We start from the raw sequence: 19,234 nt of genomic DNA, 5'->3' as shown, positions 1-19,234 counted from the left end.
AAGGGGGTGCCCCCGGATCTGTGCGGGGGAGGGTGGGCCGGGTGGGCTGCAGCTGTGGGTTGGGGTTGGGCTGTGCTGCACTGCCCCCAGCCGCAGCTGTGGCCCAGCCGGCACAGATCCAGACCCCCACCCTCCGTGCCCTCCCAGATGAGCGGCAGGAGCACCAGTGGGAACCGCCAGACAACCAAATGAGCCACTCCCGGACCGGCAGCTCACAGCAGCAGGAGCTGCTGCCTCCCACTCCCTGCACCCCCCAGACAAGCCATAGCTCCATCCTGTGCCGCAGCGCCTACCCCAGCCCCACTCCTCCCTCACTGTCGGGGGCATTGATCTGTCCCCATGCCCCTTCCCTTCCCTCTCCACCTCTACCACACCAGACTTACCAGCTGCATGCAGCTCTCCAAGGCCTGATACCCTGGGCTGTGTTCCTCACCTCCTGCATGCTGTGCACAGGCATTTTATTGGCCACATTAGGCCGATTTCTGATATAGTCAATGTTCTTTTTATCGGTGCCCATCCAATATTGGACCAATCTATTGGTGCACCTCTACTATATAACCATGGAGGGAATGATTCAGAATTAGTGGATCTAGCCAAATAGCTTCACCCATTGCATTAAAATTAGTTTATTTTTGCTTTGTACTTTTCTTTTGTTATATTTTCACATTTTCAAACATCGTAGCTGCCACATGTAAAGTGGAGCAATAAGGCTGGGAAAAAAGATGGAGATTATCTTATTGCTAAGAACAAAGTAAAACCAAGAGCAGGATGATAACATAAATTGTCTCCTTATTTAATTTTCATGATCCTAGATGCTTTAGGAATAACAAAGGCAGGACTTATGGGTTTTTTGGGTTGCTTTTTTTAAATGTGGAGCTTCTGAACACAAGCCCCAGCACTGCCTGCGAGCTGCCTCTCTAAATGTGCCTATTGGTATGTACTCGTCACTATTCTGACAGCTAAACTGCCTCCTTTCCAGGGCATGATATACCAGTGTGGGAGAAAATGGGTGGGGATCACTTCTTTGTGGCACTTCCAGGCTTGGCAGGGAGTGATGCATTCATATCCCAACAATGGAGTTAAGTTTGTAGAAGTCTAGTTAAGCTTTGTGGATACCCAAGTAAGCTTTTATTTGTAGTCTGCTAGTACAGAGTTCAGGACATACTGTTAGAGATGTTTAACGCTCGCCAATATATTTCGTTGTCACTTTTAGGTGTGTTATGAAGATGGATCACCATTGTCCTTGGATCAATAACTGTTGTGGATATCAGAACCACGCATACTTCACTCTGTTTCTCCTTTTAGCCCCACTTGGATGCATCCATGCATCTTTCATTTTTGTTATGACCATGTACACTCAACTTTATAACAGGGTAAGATAATCTAATTCAGTGTTCAAAACATTGTCTAAACAAGCAGGCTAATTTATATCTGGACAGGAAGATGTGATGCCTCTGAAACTTTCTGGCAGCTGCCACAGTAGCTAGAGTTTTCTTACACTATTTAGGGACTAGCAACAGATTCTGAGTAGTGCTGCACAGGGACGCGTAGTCTTTTGATTTGTTATTTTAGTATGGTATGTCAGGCAGATACCACTGACTTCCTTCTGCCTGTTACCAGAAGTCAGGAATTTATTCCTGTGCTCAAAACAGTCTACCTTGATTATCCCAAGAGTAGTCTAGGACTCAAAGTAACTTAAATAAAACAGTTTTATTTAAAAATCAAAATCAAACTTGGGCAGAATTTGCTTTGGTATCCATGCCTTTTCCCAGAATTGTGCTCTAAATTCTAAACAAAAACAAAATTATTTCCAGCCTTCATGGTTGCAAAGAAAAGCTTGAAAATTATATATTCAGTGTAACCGAGGAAGTGATATTTCCTGAGTTTGTAGGCAGCCTAAAGCAGTCATACTGACAGGTGAGAACGGCATCCTCCAGCTTGTGGACAGTTTTCTTCAAAACCTTCAGATGAGCTCCTGTGGCATAAAAAAACCCAGACATTTTGTGGCCAGCATAATGTTTATCTAAAGACAGTGAAGGAGTTCTGCTAGTGTTCATGGAATCTAAAGGTTTAGCTGCAGAATTTAGCTTGCTGCAGACTGCAGAGAAAAGTGAATGTGGTGCCTGAGCACAGACCTACTCATGGCAAAGAGCTTTCTACAAGCATGTCTTCTTGTAATCACTGTACCTACTATGATATAACCTTAGAGGCTGGAATTTATCTATAAAGCCAGCCACTTCAAGTTGTCTTATTCCAGCAACTGGAATATTCAGCAATTTATAATTATATTTTTCTACTGATAGATATCTTTTGGGTGGAGTTCTGTAAGGATTGATATGAGTGCAGCCAAAAGAGACCCTCTTCCAATTATTCCCTTTGGATTGTCAGCATTTGCTGCATCTCTCTTTGCCTTGGGACTGGCATTAGGAACAACTATAGCAGTTGGTATGTTGTTTATTATCCAGGTGAGTTTGACTGCATTTTGTAATACATAACTAAATACTGTGAGAAGTACTTGGGTCCCTAATGGTCTAAAGCAGGGGCAGGCAATTATTTCAGGTGGAGGGCCGCTTACTGAGTTTTGGCAAGCCATTGAAGGCCACATAACAGGCAGCCAGGGGCAGATAAATATTAATTTTCTAAATTTTTTAGGGGCCCTGTGAGCCAGATAGAATGGCCTGGAGGGCCGCATCTGTCTGACAGGTCGCATTTTGCCCACCCCTGGTCTAAAATGATGGAAGAGGAAGATCAGTATTCAGGATTAAGATGGAAGCAGTTGCTCAGAAATTCTGTTTTCCTGTAACTCTTCTCAGATTTTTGTCTTGCATTCTTATTTCTCTGTTATTTTTACTCTTTCTCTTGTTGAAAAATGTAGGGAATGCAGTTAGCAGATATATGAGTTAGGACTCCTGGGTTCTCTTTCAAGAAACAGAGATCACTTAATCTCTCTGTGTCTCCATGTATCCATCTTTAAAATAATAATAATGGTTGTTCTGGTGACTAATGAAGTGGGAGGAAGGGGGTTTCTTTGATCAACTGGTCAGAGATCTTAAGAAGGAGGTAATGACAGAAGTGCACAAACTCCTATCATGTGTTATAGTTCAAACCTAAAATGGACATTTTATAAAAGGAATGAAATTAGAATATTAGCATGCTGAGTTTTGACCTGCTAATATGTTACATATTTTATGTAAAGATACTTGTAACTTTTATGTTTTCATGTAGCATTGGAATAATTATGCTAAGTTGAATTATGCTAAGTTGAAGTCAATGTACTTTCTGTTTATGGATAATGCTAATTTTCTCAACTTCTTCTATTTTTAAAGATGAAAGTCATTCTGAGGAATAAAACTTCAATCGAATCCTGGATTGAGGAGAAGGTAGGCATTGATTCTATGGTATGTTCTTTTATAATACTTGCTCTCTGGATATATCTGTTTCTGTGCCCCTCTGATTTTAAACCTCAGGTGTCATTTCAGTTGGCCTATAATTGTCCCCTGTAGGACTCTGGAATGTATTTTAATAGAAGCAAACCCTGTAAGAAAATCTTACCTTCTTTATTTGGAGCAGAGGAGATGAACCTAAAGAGTCAATATTTTCCTTTTGACAACTTTGCTACCTGTCCATAAGATGTAGCTTTCTATCTAATGTTGACCTTTCTCAGTTATCTGTTTATCCAAGCATATCTTTTTTGGCAAAAAACAGTAATGTTCTGGTAACTACCCATTTTGATCTTGTATATTCCTCATCTCCAGGGATCTGGGTTTTCCGTTTTCCACAGAAAAACAGAGAAACCCACGGATTTTCCCCTTTGCCAGAGGAAAACACAGATTTCTCATTTTACTGGAGAAACCCGTGGATTTTGCAGTTTTGCAAAGAGCTCCCTGCAGGCTGGCAGAGTTCCAGCCTGCAAGGGGCTGGGGGAGTAGGAGGAGGGTGGTCAGGCAGGGGTTGCCTATGTCTGCCTTTGTACGTACATGGCCACCAGGCATCCTGGAGAGCAGCTCGTGTACATAAGGTGGGAGTGGGGGCAGGGATTTTTAATGTGGGAGGGAGAGAGTTGTCAGGGTTAGGGCTGCTGCCAGCTGCTAACCCTGGGTGGCTCGTCCAGGGGAAGAGGGGTGGGGCTGGTCCCTGCGGCTGTGCTCATTCCCAGGAGGGCAGAGGGGACCTGTGCCTGTTGCCTCTCCTCCCGCCCGATCTGTGCGCAGGGCTGTGGGCTTGAGCTCACTGCCCTGCTGCCCTCCCTTAGGGTGTCCACATCCCAGCCACTGCAAGGCAGAGCGTGGCTGTGCAGGAAAGCTCCTTGCTGCTGTGAGCTCCGCACTGCCCTGGCAAGGCATCCACTGCCTGCGCAGCAGAGCTCACAGCAGCAAGGAGATCTTCGTGCGGCCCCACTGTGCCCTGTAGGCTGTCGCGCCTGCCAGTGAGGGGCCTTTCATTTTGATCACGGATTCTGGGGGTTTTATCAGAGAATTTGCAGTTTTTTATCTGGGAAAACCAGGATTCCTGCTCCTGGTCTTTTCCCTTTTTTCTGTAACTGCTTGAGAAAGAAAAGCCCTCCCTAAACTTAACCCATCTGGCCATTATCTTCTTTAAATCCCTCTTAGAGACAGGCTTCTTCTGTTTCACATAACTAAAGAGTCAGCCAACAGCACCAAGGATAAGAGGCAGCAAGTAATGCCCAATATTTATATTATTCAGTGCAAGGTGTTCAGAGACTCCAATTTGTAGACATGCCTGAGCTGCATGAACTTTGGACTGTTATCTTTGTCTTCTGTCCTGTTCTTTATTAAAATTACTTTTATAAGTCTTGTCTTAGATTGGACTACTAGGACAAGGGCTATGAATCTGTGCAGTATCTAGTATCATGAAGCCCTCTGCGTTTACAGTCTAGCACAATTAAATCTTATTCCTAAAATGGGTCTTGAAGCACTACCTTAATGAATATAGAAAATTAGACACCAAGAATAGAATTCTCTAGTAATATGAAAATACTAAGCTAATGAAAGACTTCCTGGTGCAATTTTAGATTACTAATTCAATTTCCCTCTTGAAAATTGAACATAATGGATACTAAAGAAATCCTTGTATTTAAACAAGTTGCTATATGTAAGATTTTACTCTTCTGCGAGTGCACCGCTAGATGTCAGTATTGCTTAAAGAAGTAAAAGTTTGTTACACTAGGCAACAAAATTGAAATGTATGTGATAAATGACGTTATTGTAGATATTAAACTATGTTTATGTTTCGTTAAGGCTGTGATATTCTTGGAAGGTCTGAGGACTTCAGGTAACTGAACGCCTTGTGGCAAGCTTTGAGAAATAGTTAGGCATCAGCTTTTTTTAAACCACAGGAATTTAGAACGTGGCATGGCATAATCTCTGGTCTACCTAGCTGACACTGTAAGAAGCAGCTGAGTAAAGCTGTGTTAGCTGCAGCATCTACCACATCCAGTTCAGTAATGTTTTCTAAACTAAGAATGCTGTAGCAGTATATTTCTACTCAAGCGTGTGTGCTTGGTTATGTGGGCTTTGGTACTCCAGCTCAACCCTTCACTGTCCAACTGTTTGCTGTTAAATCCCACCGTGAATTGATTTTTATGTCAAGTGTGTATTTATTCTGCACAGGCCAAAGACAGAATCCAGTATTACCATACGGGTGAAATCTTCATTTTTCCTTATGACATGGGAAGTAAATGGAAAAACATCAAGCAAGTGTTTACATGGTCTGGGATTCCCGAGGGAAATGGCCTGGAATGGCCTGTAAAAGAAGGCTGTCACCAGTACAGTTTGACTGTAAGTGTTCTGCTTTGATGCCTAAGTATTTCCACCACTTGCACAAAAGGTTATTTTGTTTTGCAGTCATTCACTGGGTTTTTAAATAACCACAAGCAAAATAAGAGCATTCAATAGAACAGATACATTGGAAGTAAAACTCTTTCAAAACCTTCCCCTGTTACTAATAGTTTTAGAATGCTTTTTTGTATAGAGGGCTATAGGAATGTCTATTTCTTCGCGTTTGATCTAACTGTTGCTGTTTTGTGTGGACAAGTCCTATTTCAGTTTTTCATTTAAATTGATTCTGCAGAGAAACTGAATGAGAGGCTTGTGTGTTTCTCTTTCTCACCCCAGTTTTTTTCCCAGCATAGTTAGGGCATTAGTTTTAGTTGGCTTAGTGAAGTTTACCTATTTAATGTAAATGTACAAATTGTTCTTGAAATCCATCCATATTTGTTCAGTGGTCAGTTGGCCTGTTTTGTACAGAGATTAAATGAATAGGGTAATAAGGAGTCTAATCTAAAAAATGTATTGGAACTTTTAAAATACCTTTTCTTACAAACTACTTCATGTATAGGATTTTTAAGATATTGTGCTTTTCCTTATGTACCTTTTTATCAAATTTTAAATATGCTGTAAAAAAAACAACAAAAAAAACCTTAATTTTGGGTGCAGAATGCTTTACCAGTCGTTATGTTGCCCTTCAGCATACTTACCTTCACCTCAAGTTAACAAGTATTTGCTTTGTAATTTGATGAAGGAAGCATGTCTTCCTTCCTTATATCCTCTTATCATGTAATTTTAAAAGTCTCATTTATATAAGGCAATATTTACCAATAACATGGTCCCTTCTTGTGTTGATAGGTTCTCCTTTCATGTATAAATTACTCTTTTTGGTAGAACTGTCATGGAGTGTTCGCTGTGTAATAAGTGCAGGAGCAGGACAATTGGTTCATGCAGAGCTGCATGCTACCCAGCCTGACTGCGTCTAGTACCCAAGCTAGTTTCAGTTTCCTTATGCCTGGTCTACAGCAAAGTCTGGCCCGTGGGCTGTATCCGGCAGGCAGTGTACTCCATTTCCCAGCAGCCCCTGTCCACGTGCCTGGGGCCAGTTTCAATGGAGACCCCAGCAGCAGCCCTGCTGTGATAATGTGGGGCCAGGGTTTCTGTGGAGACTGGCCCCAACAGCACTGGCAGGGCAGGGAGCTGCTCCAGAGCCTGGCTAGGATCTTGTGGCAGTGACCACATGAGCCAGGGCAGAGCTCTGGTCTGCAGGCTGTATGCTCCAGGCAGGGATGTGCAGGCAGTGGCTCGTGGCTCTGCCCCAGCTCCGGACCACGCTGTCACTGCTGCAGGGGGCCAGGGCAGAGCCATGATCTGCTGACTTCATGTGCCTGCCCAGAGCACGCAGGCTGCAGATCACAGGTCCACCCTGGCTCTGGACCCACACGGCCACTGCTGCAAAATCCCAGCCTGACCCCAGAGCAGCTCCCCACCTTGCCGCACATCCTGCCAGCGCTGCTGGGGCTGTGGTCTCCATGAAAACCCCAGCCCCACACTCTCACAGTGCAGCTGCTGCTGGGGTCTCCATGAAAACCAGCCCCAGCCATGCAGGCAGGGGCTGGTAGGAAATGGAGTCCAGCTGCCGACCAGATCTCCCATTTTGCCCACCCCTGCTGTAGACTCTATACTCAGAATGTATTAAGAACACGAGTGGGTAAAGCAAGTAGTGATTACAGTTCCAAATTATGTGTCCCTCTAGCACAGTTTATGTGATTGAGGCAAAGAGCGCTGAATGAAGCAAGAATGGAAGCCCAGGGATCCATTTGGTAATCCATACAGGGGAACAGGAGGTGCTCAAATCTTGTAGTGCTAAGTAGGGCGTAGGAACCCATGTAGAATGAAGTGACCTCTTATAGGTGAGACTAAATCCAGAGCCTAGTCTTCTTGATCGTTCAGCAAGTAGGTGTCCTTAAGCCAGATATTGTATAACTGTTTTGTAGAATAAATGGCTTTAAGTACCTTACTCTTCATTCTTGGGTGTATTGCCTATAATCTATTGATCAGTGCATTATTGTTGAGGTTTGACTGCCAATTTCAGTAGTGCCACCAACAGCAGAGTTCACTTCGGTGTCTTGTGGTTTAACCTTGCACCTGTGAAGTTGAGCTGTCAATTTGGATGGGAGCAAAAGCAGGCCCTTAGATACAGAATAGTAATATACCAGCAACAACAAAAAATATACTCAAAATTGGTAACTCATTGTTAATTACATGCCACCTTATACTTCTCTTTATAATGTTTTACAGGTTGAGCAGCTCAAACAAAAATCAGACAAGCGACTAAGAAGCGTAAGTATTTTGTGTGGTGCTTGCAATCTGAGGCCATAAACAGACGTCATCCTCGGAGTGGGATCAGCTGGGCCAGGCTGTGTTCTGGCACAGCTGATCTGCTTCATTGGGTGACACAGATGTCACCTGTTGTCCTGTATGGTCAGGCCCCTGCCACTCTACGGGCTTCAGGGACCTGATCCTGCAGGGCAACTTGAATGGGGTTGGCAGGTGGCCGTGCACTATGCACACCTGGGAACCCCTACTTGGAGATGCCTGGGGCATGCCTCTGCAAGCAGGAAGACCCAGACAGGCACTTCCTGCGCTCCAGGGGTCCAGTCCTGTGCTCCAGGGGTCCAGTCCTTCTCAAGGTACACAAAATCAGGTCCCTGAAGCCCTGGGAGATGCAGCCAGAGCAGCTGGAGACAGCTCTAGGCTATCTGCATTCTTTTGCCATAAAGCAAACCAACATCCACCACACACAAGCAGTACAGATTTTTACCATCTGTTATCCTGGCCACAACTTTGGGCATTTGTGGCATGACAAGGGGTATGGATGTCTGTTTGGATGTCTGTCTGTGCCATATACTTTTTTTTATGGTGCCACAAAGGCAATGTCTTTTTGAAACCTTACATGTTTCTTTGCAATTCTTATTTTTCTTTGTAACTTATGCTACCCAACTTAAACTTGTGAAAACAGAGACCTCAGTTTTTCCCAAAAACAAAACACTTTAATTCAGGGGTTCCCAACCATCATGTTGGCTGCCGGGCTGTGGCTTCTGCCGCCAGCAGTAACATGCATGCAGGGTTAAAGCTGGGCGGCAGGGCAGCCCTGGGAGGGAGGCAACCAGCTCTGTCCTGTCCTGCTGCCATGGCCACACCTGGCGAGGCGCTGTCTGTGCACCAGGTACTGGGGCCTGTCCTGCCCAGCCCAGCACCCCCCAGCCCCACTCGCGACTTGGAGTGGGGGGATGCGGGCAGGGAAATGGCCAGGATGGAGGACAGGGAGGTAGCTCTGCTGCTTGTTCCTAGGCAAGGCAGCAGAGTCCCTTCTTCCCAGGCAGCCCCATCTGGGTCCCTCTGGGCTGCTGCTTGTTTAGCCCCCTCCCCTTCAGGGTACCCCGGTACCCCAAACCAATATGATCTTTGCAACCCCGCCCCGCCCTACCCCACCTGGTAAAAATTAGATTTAAATATGTAAATTAGATTGTTTGCTGGTCCTCACTATAAAAAGGCTGGGAACCCCTGTTCTAGTTAAAATGTATCTAACTTAGTTTGTACTCATTCGTTGGTTTCTAGATAGTAAGAACTTTAATAGCAAGCAAAAGCATGCCACATGCCAAGGTCATGCATATGTCTCCAGGACAGTAGAAAATATGGATGATTCTACTCTTCCTTCTCAAACAGTTAACCCAGGCTTAGGTGTCTTTTTGACAGCAGTTTTCATCACAGTACATTAGATTTCTCAGTATGTTGTTAACTGCTTGGTAAGTTTAATGAAAGGGTTTATATGTCCTGGTACTTGTGACAGCCGGAGATTAGACTTGATGAGCTGGGAAGTCTCTTCAGTGCTACATTCCTAACTGGTGTGGTTATGGCAAATGATGGGAAAACTGATACAGACGGCAAACACACACAAGTGCTCTCAATACTATACTATCTGTTTAAATTTACAGGTGCGGTACCAAGCAGTAGAAGACTACAGTGGTGCCTGCTGTCCCATGACTAAAGGTGTTAAAACATTCTTCACAACACCCTGCACTGAGGAACCTAGAATTGCACTGAGTAAAGGGGATCTGATTTTAGCCACAAGAGGCTTAAAGTTAGTGGCTTTGCATAATTAAATCTGATTAAGACATTTGTGAGATTAGCCCCTGTGTCTAATGGCATTATTTTTATTTTCTTTTTCAGACACTGGATGTATGGTGAAAGAATTCTTGACTCAACTACTGATGGTACAAAGCAGTTACTTGTAGTTGCTTTCCATTTTCAAATATGTTCTATAATTGTGTAAAAATATGGCATATGAGACCAGCGTAATATAGGTGGGACAGTCTTTGTCCTTGAAAACTGTAGGTTAAAAAAAATGTCCTGTACCTGAAATGTGGGAAATATTTATTGTTTGATGATATGCCATTTTATATTCTGAAGATCACTTACAAAAAATGACCCAGTACATCCATCCAGTTCCTTTTTATTAATAATAATTGATAGGCGTGACCAGTTTGATCAAAGAGCAATTTAGTCAATCAGGAAAAAGAAAACATCTTGGATGGTGTAAAGAGCATTGGGCAACACTTTGCTAAGTAGAAAGATTTCATGATAATAGTGGTGCCTACTCTCGTACTGATTTGTCATTTTGTTTTTGCTACTTATAGGATGGAAACCTGTTATAACTTAATAAACAAACAGTTATTAAAAAAAATTATAGTGTGCAGAATAGACCAGTATGAGATCTAAAACTTGTTAGTATTCCTGATGTATGACTTACTCCAAGTCCAAGTTTTACAAATAATTCAGAACAAAAAAGTACTGAAGTGTTCAGGCCAGTTCAGAAAATTTAATCTTAACAAGCTACGTTAGATTTTACAGTAATGTAATTCTGGTTCTTCTTACTTTTCTAACCCCCATCTGGACACAATTCCAAGTTTTTATGTTTGACTTCAAACAATTGGGAGTTTAATGCTTTACACAGTAGAAAAGCACTTTAGGATTCCTCATTCTGATCATGTTATTCCAAACTCCAGTCTGGGTGGAATGAGGAAGACGCACAGAGTCTCTGAGGGGGCGGGGGTTGTCGTGTGTGCACTCCTACGTGCTTGCTTAAATACCTTTCCTGGGAAGTCTGAGAGCTCTTAGGGCTAGAAATGCTTTGGCAGTTAACTTTGCGGCACTTTTCCAAACACCAATCATAAACTACTCATCTGAATGAGCAAATGTGAAATTCTCAGTGGCAAAGATCATATTATTCCTTCTGTATGTAGATTCAGTGTAGGAAAAACTAGCAGTTGCTCTGTTCGACAGTTAATGTAATTTGTCTTGCCTCTAGGTGAAACAAGAGTCAGAGGATGGTTCCCAAGGAATTGCGTGGAAAAGTGTCAGTATGATTCTGAACTGGATCAACCAGTCGATGGAGAAAAGAAAAATAGATAGCCCTTTCACTATTTTTATTAATAAATGGAAATTTTCCTTTCAGAACACAGTCCGTTACTTGAAACCTTGTGTATATTACTTTAGATATATGCAATTGGTATGTTACAAGAGGGTTTTAATTTCCTCCCAATGTAAAAGTGCTACAGTGCCATGATCTATATTTGTTTTTTTTTAACACATTTTATAACTGATAAAATCATTCCATGGATGATGCCTTCAAGTTTTTCACCCTAGGGCGGATTTGATTTCCATTTTATTTTATTGTTTAAATTAAGAATATTTTTTTAATTATACCCTGATGGGAGAGGGGATGTTGTTTTAATTTTTCCACAATCACATCTGCATATGATGCGTGCTGCTTTTCTTTTGTAGCTTATTTTGCTTTGTGTCTTAAATGGGCCCCTGAAAATAAATTTCAAATGCAAGTATAGGATTTGGTACCTGCAACTTTTAATAATGTGACTTGCCAATCACAAATAAACACCAATGTGTATTCTGTATGTCTGCTTATGTATTTTCCAGTGTTCAAACTGCTATAGTGATCAATGTACAGGTGCAGAAAGATGTGGGGATGAAAAAGGCAACTTAATGGTGGTAAGGTTTTAAGAGCCAGAGGCTTAACAGAAGACACAATTTTAGCTCTTAACGATAATTGGTCCCCTTTATGTTTGGATAAAGGAAAAAATTCCAAATAATTAATGGTGAAAAGTCACAGGGCTAGCTGCATTATTTGTGGTCATAGCACCCTTCCTTGTGGCTTGGGGTCTTTGCTATTACCTATAAAAACAATTTGAGATGCGTGAGGAAAGGCTGAAAGAACTAGGGTTATTGTGTCTGGAAAAAAGACTGAGGGGAGGGATTTGACGAAGTCTTCCAGTACATGAATTACAGATAAAATGGAGATTGGTCTTTTCTCTGTGGCTTTAGGGGGATAGGACTATGTGCAATGGCTTCAAACTGTTGCAGAAAGAATTGAGGTTGGAGAGTAAAAGGATTGAGACTACGCTACCTAGAGAACTGGAATTTCCATCCCTGGAAATTTTCCCTGATTAGGCATATACTGGCTCTGATGTTTTAGGCAGGGATGATTCTGGCTTGAGCAGGGAGCTGGACTAGCTGACTTCAGGAGGACCCTTCCAGCCCTACTTTCCTATGAAGCTATGATCCAAGGGTAGAATTTATGATTCTTTAACATTAGGCTGCGTGTAGGCCTCTGTATGTCAACTGCTTGTTACCCTGCAAGGCTTAAAGATTTTGGAAACCAGTGACTAATGAGTAACAAACATCTTTTCTAAAAACTATTTCTACATTAGTTGAAAAGAGGGGCACCTATACACATACATTGAGGCTGCTCTGACACACTGACGCACAATGTGTCAGAGCAGACTATTAATAGTCTGCCGGAGCATGGTAATTACCATGCTCCAGTGGACTCCAGCGTCGGATGTATCAGCATTTCCATGCTGAAAAATGGCAGCAGGAGGGCTTTAAAGGTCATTTGATGAGCTTTAGCTAAAGCACCCCCACTGCCATTTTTCAGTGCAGAGACACATACACGTCACCCTCCAGATCCACTCTAATTAAAGTACCCCCCAACCTCCCGGAGCATGTGTATAAACACCCAAGAGTTGTAAAATTGGGTGATCACATAGATTAGACAGGTTAAACTGCTTAGACACAAACATGTAGGTGGGTATAGTCTGGTTCCCCATTTATCCCCCAAAAGAATATTTTAAATGCTGGATGTATTCCCAAGGTTCCTTTTGGTCAAGCTAATTCTGTAGGCTGTTGTGGGGTGGTAACAGAGACAGAAAGTTTAATTTTTCTGGCATTATCCCTTGGTTGGTAGGTATTTGGGCTATTCTGAACCATCTCTTTCTATGTGAACCATTCCAGATAAGTTATCAGACAGGAAACGATCCAAGGTAATTTTGGAAACAGAACTAGGCCAACCTTCTACTGCAGCAAATTTCTGAGGTACACACCCATGTATTATAGTGTGTTCTTCTGCAATGACCTACCCCTCTCCTGTTTCTAACAGTGACTAAATGCTGTTGACTTCAGCTACTTGATGTCTACAGAAGAACACCCCAACATACAGAGGCAAGGCTTACTGGGCCTTGCTTCCAGCAATGAAGTCTGAGCAGCCTGGGTCAGTCTTCTGCTTGTGTCAGGTGAGGGGGGAGCTTGCGCTCACTTCTGTGACTCAGCTACTATGTTTTCTAAACAGCTCATTTTTGTTAGCCGTCTCCGTCTTTAGAAGCAGACTTTGGTGGACAATACAATAGGCACATGCCACTCAAAGATGCCACGTTTGTCCTGGGATAAACCATGTGATCCGCAGACAAAGTGCAGTTGTTCAGATGTCCATCTCTATTGTCCTGGTATAGATCCTAAAAAGCTTCACAGGATAAGTAGTACTGACAGTTTAACTACACCAGGATGTCATAAATTGTGTCTGAACAGTTATCCTGGGATTGCATTGTTGAATCAATGACAGAAAAGTGACAGTCCATTCAGCTGGTCACTAAAACTGATTTAAGAGGGGGCTGTGTGTATAGGGCAGTCCTGGGTTATATCTGTTCAGGGACAAATGCAATGTCTCTTCCTAGCCTAAATTCGCCTGTTAGTAAAATGCAGGTTCTGCCAGGGCTACCATACCAAAGCACCAAGCCGATTTAAAAGGGCAAGCTCTGTGGCAAAAATACTCAATTCTGCACTATCATGAAAAAAAGTAGCCATAGATTTTTGTATCGGCCTCGTGCTGAATACAAAGTTCATACTTTTCATTGTGAGTATTTCCAGATGCATTACCAACTTGAACTGTTTGTTTTTTATATTTACTTGACTCCCCACCTGAAATTCTTTATACCTATGAGATTCACTGAAATGAAAGCAGAGCAGGGAGCACAAATTTTTAGCAAATCCATGACATGTTTAGCTTGTGTCCCCTGAACTTCACCCATGCTAAATCAGAGAGTTTTCCTGGAAGTATAAAACATGCCTTGTTTTATGAAGACGATGCAAGACGGACTGACTTTTCTGTGTCTTGAGAAAAGTTTGGATCTATTCAGTTTACAGGAAAATTAAATTACAACTGCAAGCATGTCATGGAGTAGTTCTAAAGATGGGCCTGCTACCAAGTCAAATGTAGGATGGGTTTAGGACTTCTAATTAGGTTAATTCTTAAAGCTCTGTTGGATGACAAGAATCTGACTTCGTACTACACAAAAAAGTGTTTTGCAAAGTTTGCTGTCTTTCCCTCCCTCCTTTCCCATATTTATATATATTAAAAAATAAGGTTTTGTTTAGGTGAGAGCAACCTAGTGGTAGTATACCATCCTTTAAATCCCAGCAATATTCCTGCAGTTAATATTTAAAGCTAAGAGCTGAATGAGTTCATTTTATTTAGGATTTTGGGAGTAATATAAACATGCCTCTGGTGCTAAGAATCAGAACTGGAAAGATCAAAATGGGGTTTTTTTAAACATTTCTTCATAGAAAGCTGTCGACAAACTCGGTAATTTTTCTTTGCTTTAGTGCACTAATTAAAATAATCTGCTTGTGGTACAGGGCAGACACTTCCTGATGGACAGTTTGTCACTATTGGGTTTACACCCATGGAAATCAGAGGCAGGCCAATATGGATTCTGGAGACTCCACATCAAACCCCAACCATCCAACCTATGCCTGTAAGTGGAATAAGTTGGCAGTCTAATCAAACACTTCAGTTTAAACTTCAGTTTTTGTTTGTTTCTTGAAGTGGTAGACTTGTCTCTTTCCTTTCCTCCACAGTTCTTCCACTCTGGGACTTTTCAGATCCCACTTGGTCATTGCAAAACTCCCCCTCCCCACCCCCCAACAATGAGGGGAGAAAGAAGACCTGTTTCTTACGTAAATCAACATTTATGGACCCTCTTGAGAGCAAATGATCTCAAAGCTACTCATAGGTCTTAATCAGGCCAGGAAAACAGATTCCCCTGTGCCAAGGGACCCCATCTCCGACACAAAATCAGGATGATCACAGTTTCTAGTGAACATATCTCACAACAGATATGTTGTCTCCACTAGTGGGCTGGATCCTCAGCCCCCCAGTAGAAAGCTACAGGGTTTCTACCCAGCTCCCTTTTCTCCCACAGAAGCAAGTAGTCTGCACAATTTCTAAAGTGAACCTTTCACATTTCTGTCAGAGTGGGTCAGAGACAAAAACCCACATGCATCATCTTCCCTGGGTGATTAATGCTGGTAGTGAACAAGTGGGATGAAAAACTCAGAAGTTAACCCTTCCTTCTCTGGTTTGTCCCCTGTGGTAGTGGCTGCTGGGGTCATTGTACCTAGAGGTTCTCAGAGCCCAGTGGCTTGCCTTGGGCACATGGTAATAGGAATGATGCCTCTCTTTGTACTGAAAGTAAGATCTTCACTCTTCAAGGAAAGATTCAGGTAGCAGTTAGGTGGGGTTCAGAGCTGAGCAGAAACAAATCTTTTTTTCTGCCAAGGAAAGGAGAGTCACAATGCGTGTGTAGGAAAGGAGGAGAGAGTTTTTTTCACTCCTATTCTTCTGGCTGGTTCTATACAGTATTAGTGCCTAAGGAAGCACCTGAAACCATTTTCCTAGATTGAAGGCACTTGATTCCCTTCTCACAGCCCTGTTGAATGTAGATTAATGGTGACTCCTGAACTAGCAGATAAAGACCTGACTGGTTCTAGCACTCATTTGGGTGCCAGCCTGCTGAGGGAGCAAGCAAGCAATTCTTTGGGCTTTAAAGAACAAATAGCTAGCAAGCTACTAAGGAATTTTTACAAGTATGCTTGGGCTGTACAATTTCCCAGACCAGGGAGAAGAGTGTGCTACCTTTCTGCTGTGCACAGCTAAAGTGTTTAAATATTTATTTTTTAATGCTGCTAATAATCCTTACAACAGGGCTCAAACTGCAAGTTAGACATGCAGGGTGCAGGTGGAAGTGACAGTTTTTTGGGTGATCTGGCCCTTGAAAGTGCTCTGCAGCCATGAATTAATGCACATGCATGGCTGCAGGGAGCTTTAAAAAAATGGCCAATTACACAAAAACTTAACCCTGGTTAAGTCAGGCATTACATTCGGGTGCTCAAAAGCAGAGCACCTTAGTGAACTTGTGTTCCTTCTAGGGTTAATTTTTCACATGGGGTGCAGGGCTGGACTGGTGCCCAAATCTGCCACCCAGATTGAGAGTTCCCCTGGAGTACTGAAGGCCACTGCACTTCCAGAGACATGGCAGCAAGCCTCAAGAAGTCCAAAGGAGAGCAAACAAATTGTGACATGAGAAATAGTAAGGACCAGGATTTAGTCAAGGGCACTGAGGGGGATTAGCAAGAGTTCAAACACAGAAAGGTTAGAGAAAATGGCTCAGTTGTTCTGTATATCAAACAAGAACAGGACAACTAATAGGCTTAACATTGCAGCAAGGGACATTTAGTTAGCTATTAGGAAGAACTTTCTAGCTATAGATGTGGTAGGCCCCTTCTACATTTTACAGGTATCACTCAATTAACTGGCTAATTGCACTATTACCTTGAGGCCAGCTACACCTGCAAAGTGCCTATCATGCCATAAAAAGCTCCAACCAGCTATAAAGTTAGACCTAGAAAATGTGTACTAACTTTATAGCTAGTTGCTATTGAGTTTTAATTTGCACATGTAGCAGGGTCTCCCCTGAGACTGGGAGCCCCTCAGCTGACAATGCTTCCAGCCACAGGGGTGCACCATCCCCTGCCGGGGCTGAGAGTCCTGCCACTGAGGGGTCTCTCAGCCCCAGCAACTGCTGATGCTGCATCTTGGCAGCACCCCACAGCTTCCAAGACCAAGAGTCCCATGGGGCATGGATAGCTGTGATCTCCCAGCCCCAGGGTACATTGCAGTTGCTGCAATCTCCCAGCCTTCTGGTATGTGAAACATGGTATGGCAGGATGCACGATGGTGTGGATCATGCATTAGATCCCACCATGCCTTTATCTGCATGTATAGAGGGGCACATAGAGCACTTCTCATGTCCTGCCACCATGTTCAAATCTGAGTCCCAAAACGGGTATGTGCTATTGATTGATCTGTAGCTTTAGTAAAGTCCCTGATGACAGTTTACCCATATGTGGGAAGGCTAAGAGATGTTCTGTAGTCTAAATGTTTTTCCCTGCAGTTGTGTGTTAACTTAAGTCTTACTGACCCTTGTTCAAAGCAGTTCAGGCTTTTCCATGTTGGCTAATCCAGCTCTTCACCTGCAGGGAGCTATTCCACACTATTGAAATTCATCCTAACTCCCTCCTGGGTCATCTCTAGTCATGACAGCTGCATTTTTATTGGTGTGGCTGTCCATTCTGTCCCTGCATCAGAAAGAAGAAAAACTTTTGGGATTTTCAATGTGGCCATGTAGTGGATGATGGATGCCTCTTATCTTCACCTTGCTAGGTGTATTTTATTTTGCTTGCTACTGTTCTCCTGATGTCTGGTGGGACAGTTTTGGTAAGTGGACACTATTGACATACATTGGTTTAAGGTACTCAGAACTGCAGTGTGCAATACTTGGCAAACCTATTGCAGTTTTTGTAGCTTTTGCACCATCTACGATGCCCGTTGTAGTAATTAACTTTGAGTACACTAATCCGTTTCATGTAGAAATAATTGTGGAATATGAATGTAAGCTGACTGCTTTGAATACATCGTATCTGGTCTCAGGTTTTATTACTGGACCCTGCTGGAAAAACAAACAGTGCTTTCAAAATCACTTGGCATGATGCAGAGAAAACAGAAGAACAAATCTTAGGACACCACCTATCAAAATTGTGAGCTTTCACCTCCACGCCGCAACACATTTATTTTCACAGGTGATTTTAAAGCTGTATTTTGCATTCGTTGTTGAAAGATACTTTTATTACTCCTGTGAAAAATGGTTTGTTTCTGCAGTTTTCATATTGATCTTTTGTCAAATTAAGTTTTCTAAACGTGCAGGGGCTTTATGCACGTGCTGCTGGAGTGCTCCAATTAGAATGTGGAGCAGACCCGATTAATTGAGTCTACTCTGATGCAGTCTAAGCAGAATGCCGGTGAGCACATATATAGGCAGCATTTCTGAGCTGTCATGGGCTTTGAATTCTTTGCAACAGAGGGATTATGTGGGAGCGAGTACAGCAAAAGTGAAAGCTAAGGAGCTGGCATTTTTCAAAAGGCGCCTTGAGTTTAGAAGGTCAAGATGTATCTAGATAAAGATGTATGTCTATTTCCTTCCAGCCTCAGAATATTTGCAGGCTAACTGTAGGTCCTGCTGGCACACTAGGCATGAAGGGTTCATGTACACACTATGACTTTTGCCCTTTCATGTGCTGAAACTCTGTGTCTGCATGAGCAGGATTTCCCAACACTTTAAGTCTTTCTTGTGCATTACATTAAAACTCCTCAGACATAGTTCAGTTTGGCTCGCTGGGCCTTAAAGCACTGCATCCATGGATTCATTGCATGCAAACAGGTACTTAAAGATGTGTAATGATCCTCTTTGTCCACCAGATAACACTGCAACTTTTTTGTAGATCACCCCTTTGAATTGCTTCCACATTTTTTTTTCCCTCTTGTGGTTTGCCAGCTCCCTGCTTCCACAGCTGCATGGCAGGGTATGGGCGCAAGCACAGGATTGATGGGGGCTAGCACTGGACCATCCTGCTCTCCTGTGGCACCAGCCAGGGACCTAGCTTAATGCATTTGAAAACCTAGTGTGTGTAAACACTGATGCAATGCTCCAAAGTAAACAAGTTTAAATTTTATAGACCTGTTTAATTTAGTAAGGGTTAAACCTGTGCTATGTACAGACACCCTTATAAAAAAGGTGTATACTATTATAAGATGCATCAAGCTTTAAAGCAGACTTCAATATTGTGTCAGTGCCTTGGTAAGCAGGTACCACTGGGCTAGTTATTAAATTCCTTCACATAATGGAATCTTTCAAGTCTGT

General features: G+C 42.8%; 1 protein-coding gene across 4 annotated transcripts in view; it reads left to right on the top strand.

Moving 5' to 3' along the window:
• The window catches only part of ZDHHC6 (zinc finger DHHC-type containing 6), a 14,493-nt gene extending 2,732 nt beyond the window's left edge, over positions 1–11,761 (top strand). Inside the window, exons 3-10 of one of the 4 annotated variants that reach the window (XM_006022817.3) lie at positions 1,214–1,373; positions 2,304–2,465; positions 3,327–3,380; positions 5,631–5,798; positions 8,088–8,129; positions 9,785–9,839; positions 10,020–10,063; positions 11,158–11,761. In XM_006022817.3, the coding sequence (XP_006022879.1) occupies positions 1,214–1,373; positions 2,304–2,465; positions 3,327–3,380; positions 5,631–5,798; positions 8,088–8,129; positions 9,785–9,839; positions 10,020–10,063; positions 11,158–11,415 (943 nt within the window). In that variant the 3' untranslated portion in view covers positions 11,416–11,761. Of the gene's footprint in view, positions 1–1,213; positions 1,374–2,303; positions 2,466–3,326; positions 3,399–5,630; positions 5,799–8,087; positions 8,130–9,784; positions 9,931–10,019; positions 10,064–11,157 lie in introns of all 4 variants that reach the window. The other 3 variants (XM_025203129.1, XM_006022818.3, XM_025203130.1) reach the window with 3 other exon arrangements.
• The last annotated feature ends 7,473 nt before the right edge of the window (positions 11,762–19,234 follow it).

The sequence above is a fragment of the Alligator sinensis genome, unplaced genomic scaffold (genome assembly GCF_000455745.1).
Source record: "Alligator sinensis unplaced genomic scaffold, ASM45574v1 scaffold559_2, whole genome shotgun sequence".
In the NCBI taxonomy this organism is placed as follows: domain Eukaryota; kingdom Metazoa; phylum Chordata; order Crocodylia; family Alligatoridae; genus Alligator; species Alligator sinensis.
This window is presented reverse-complemented; position numbering and strand designations above follow the sequence as displayed.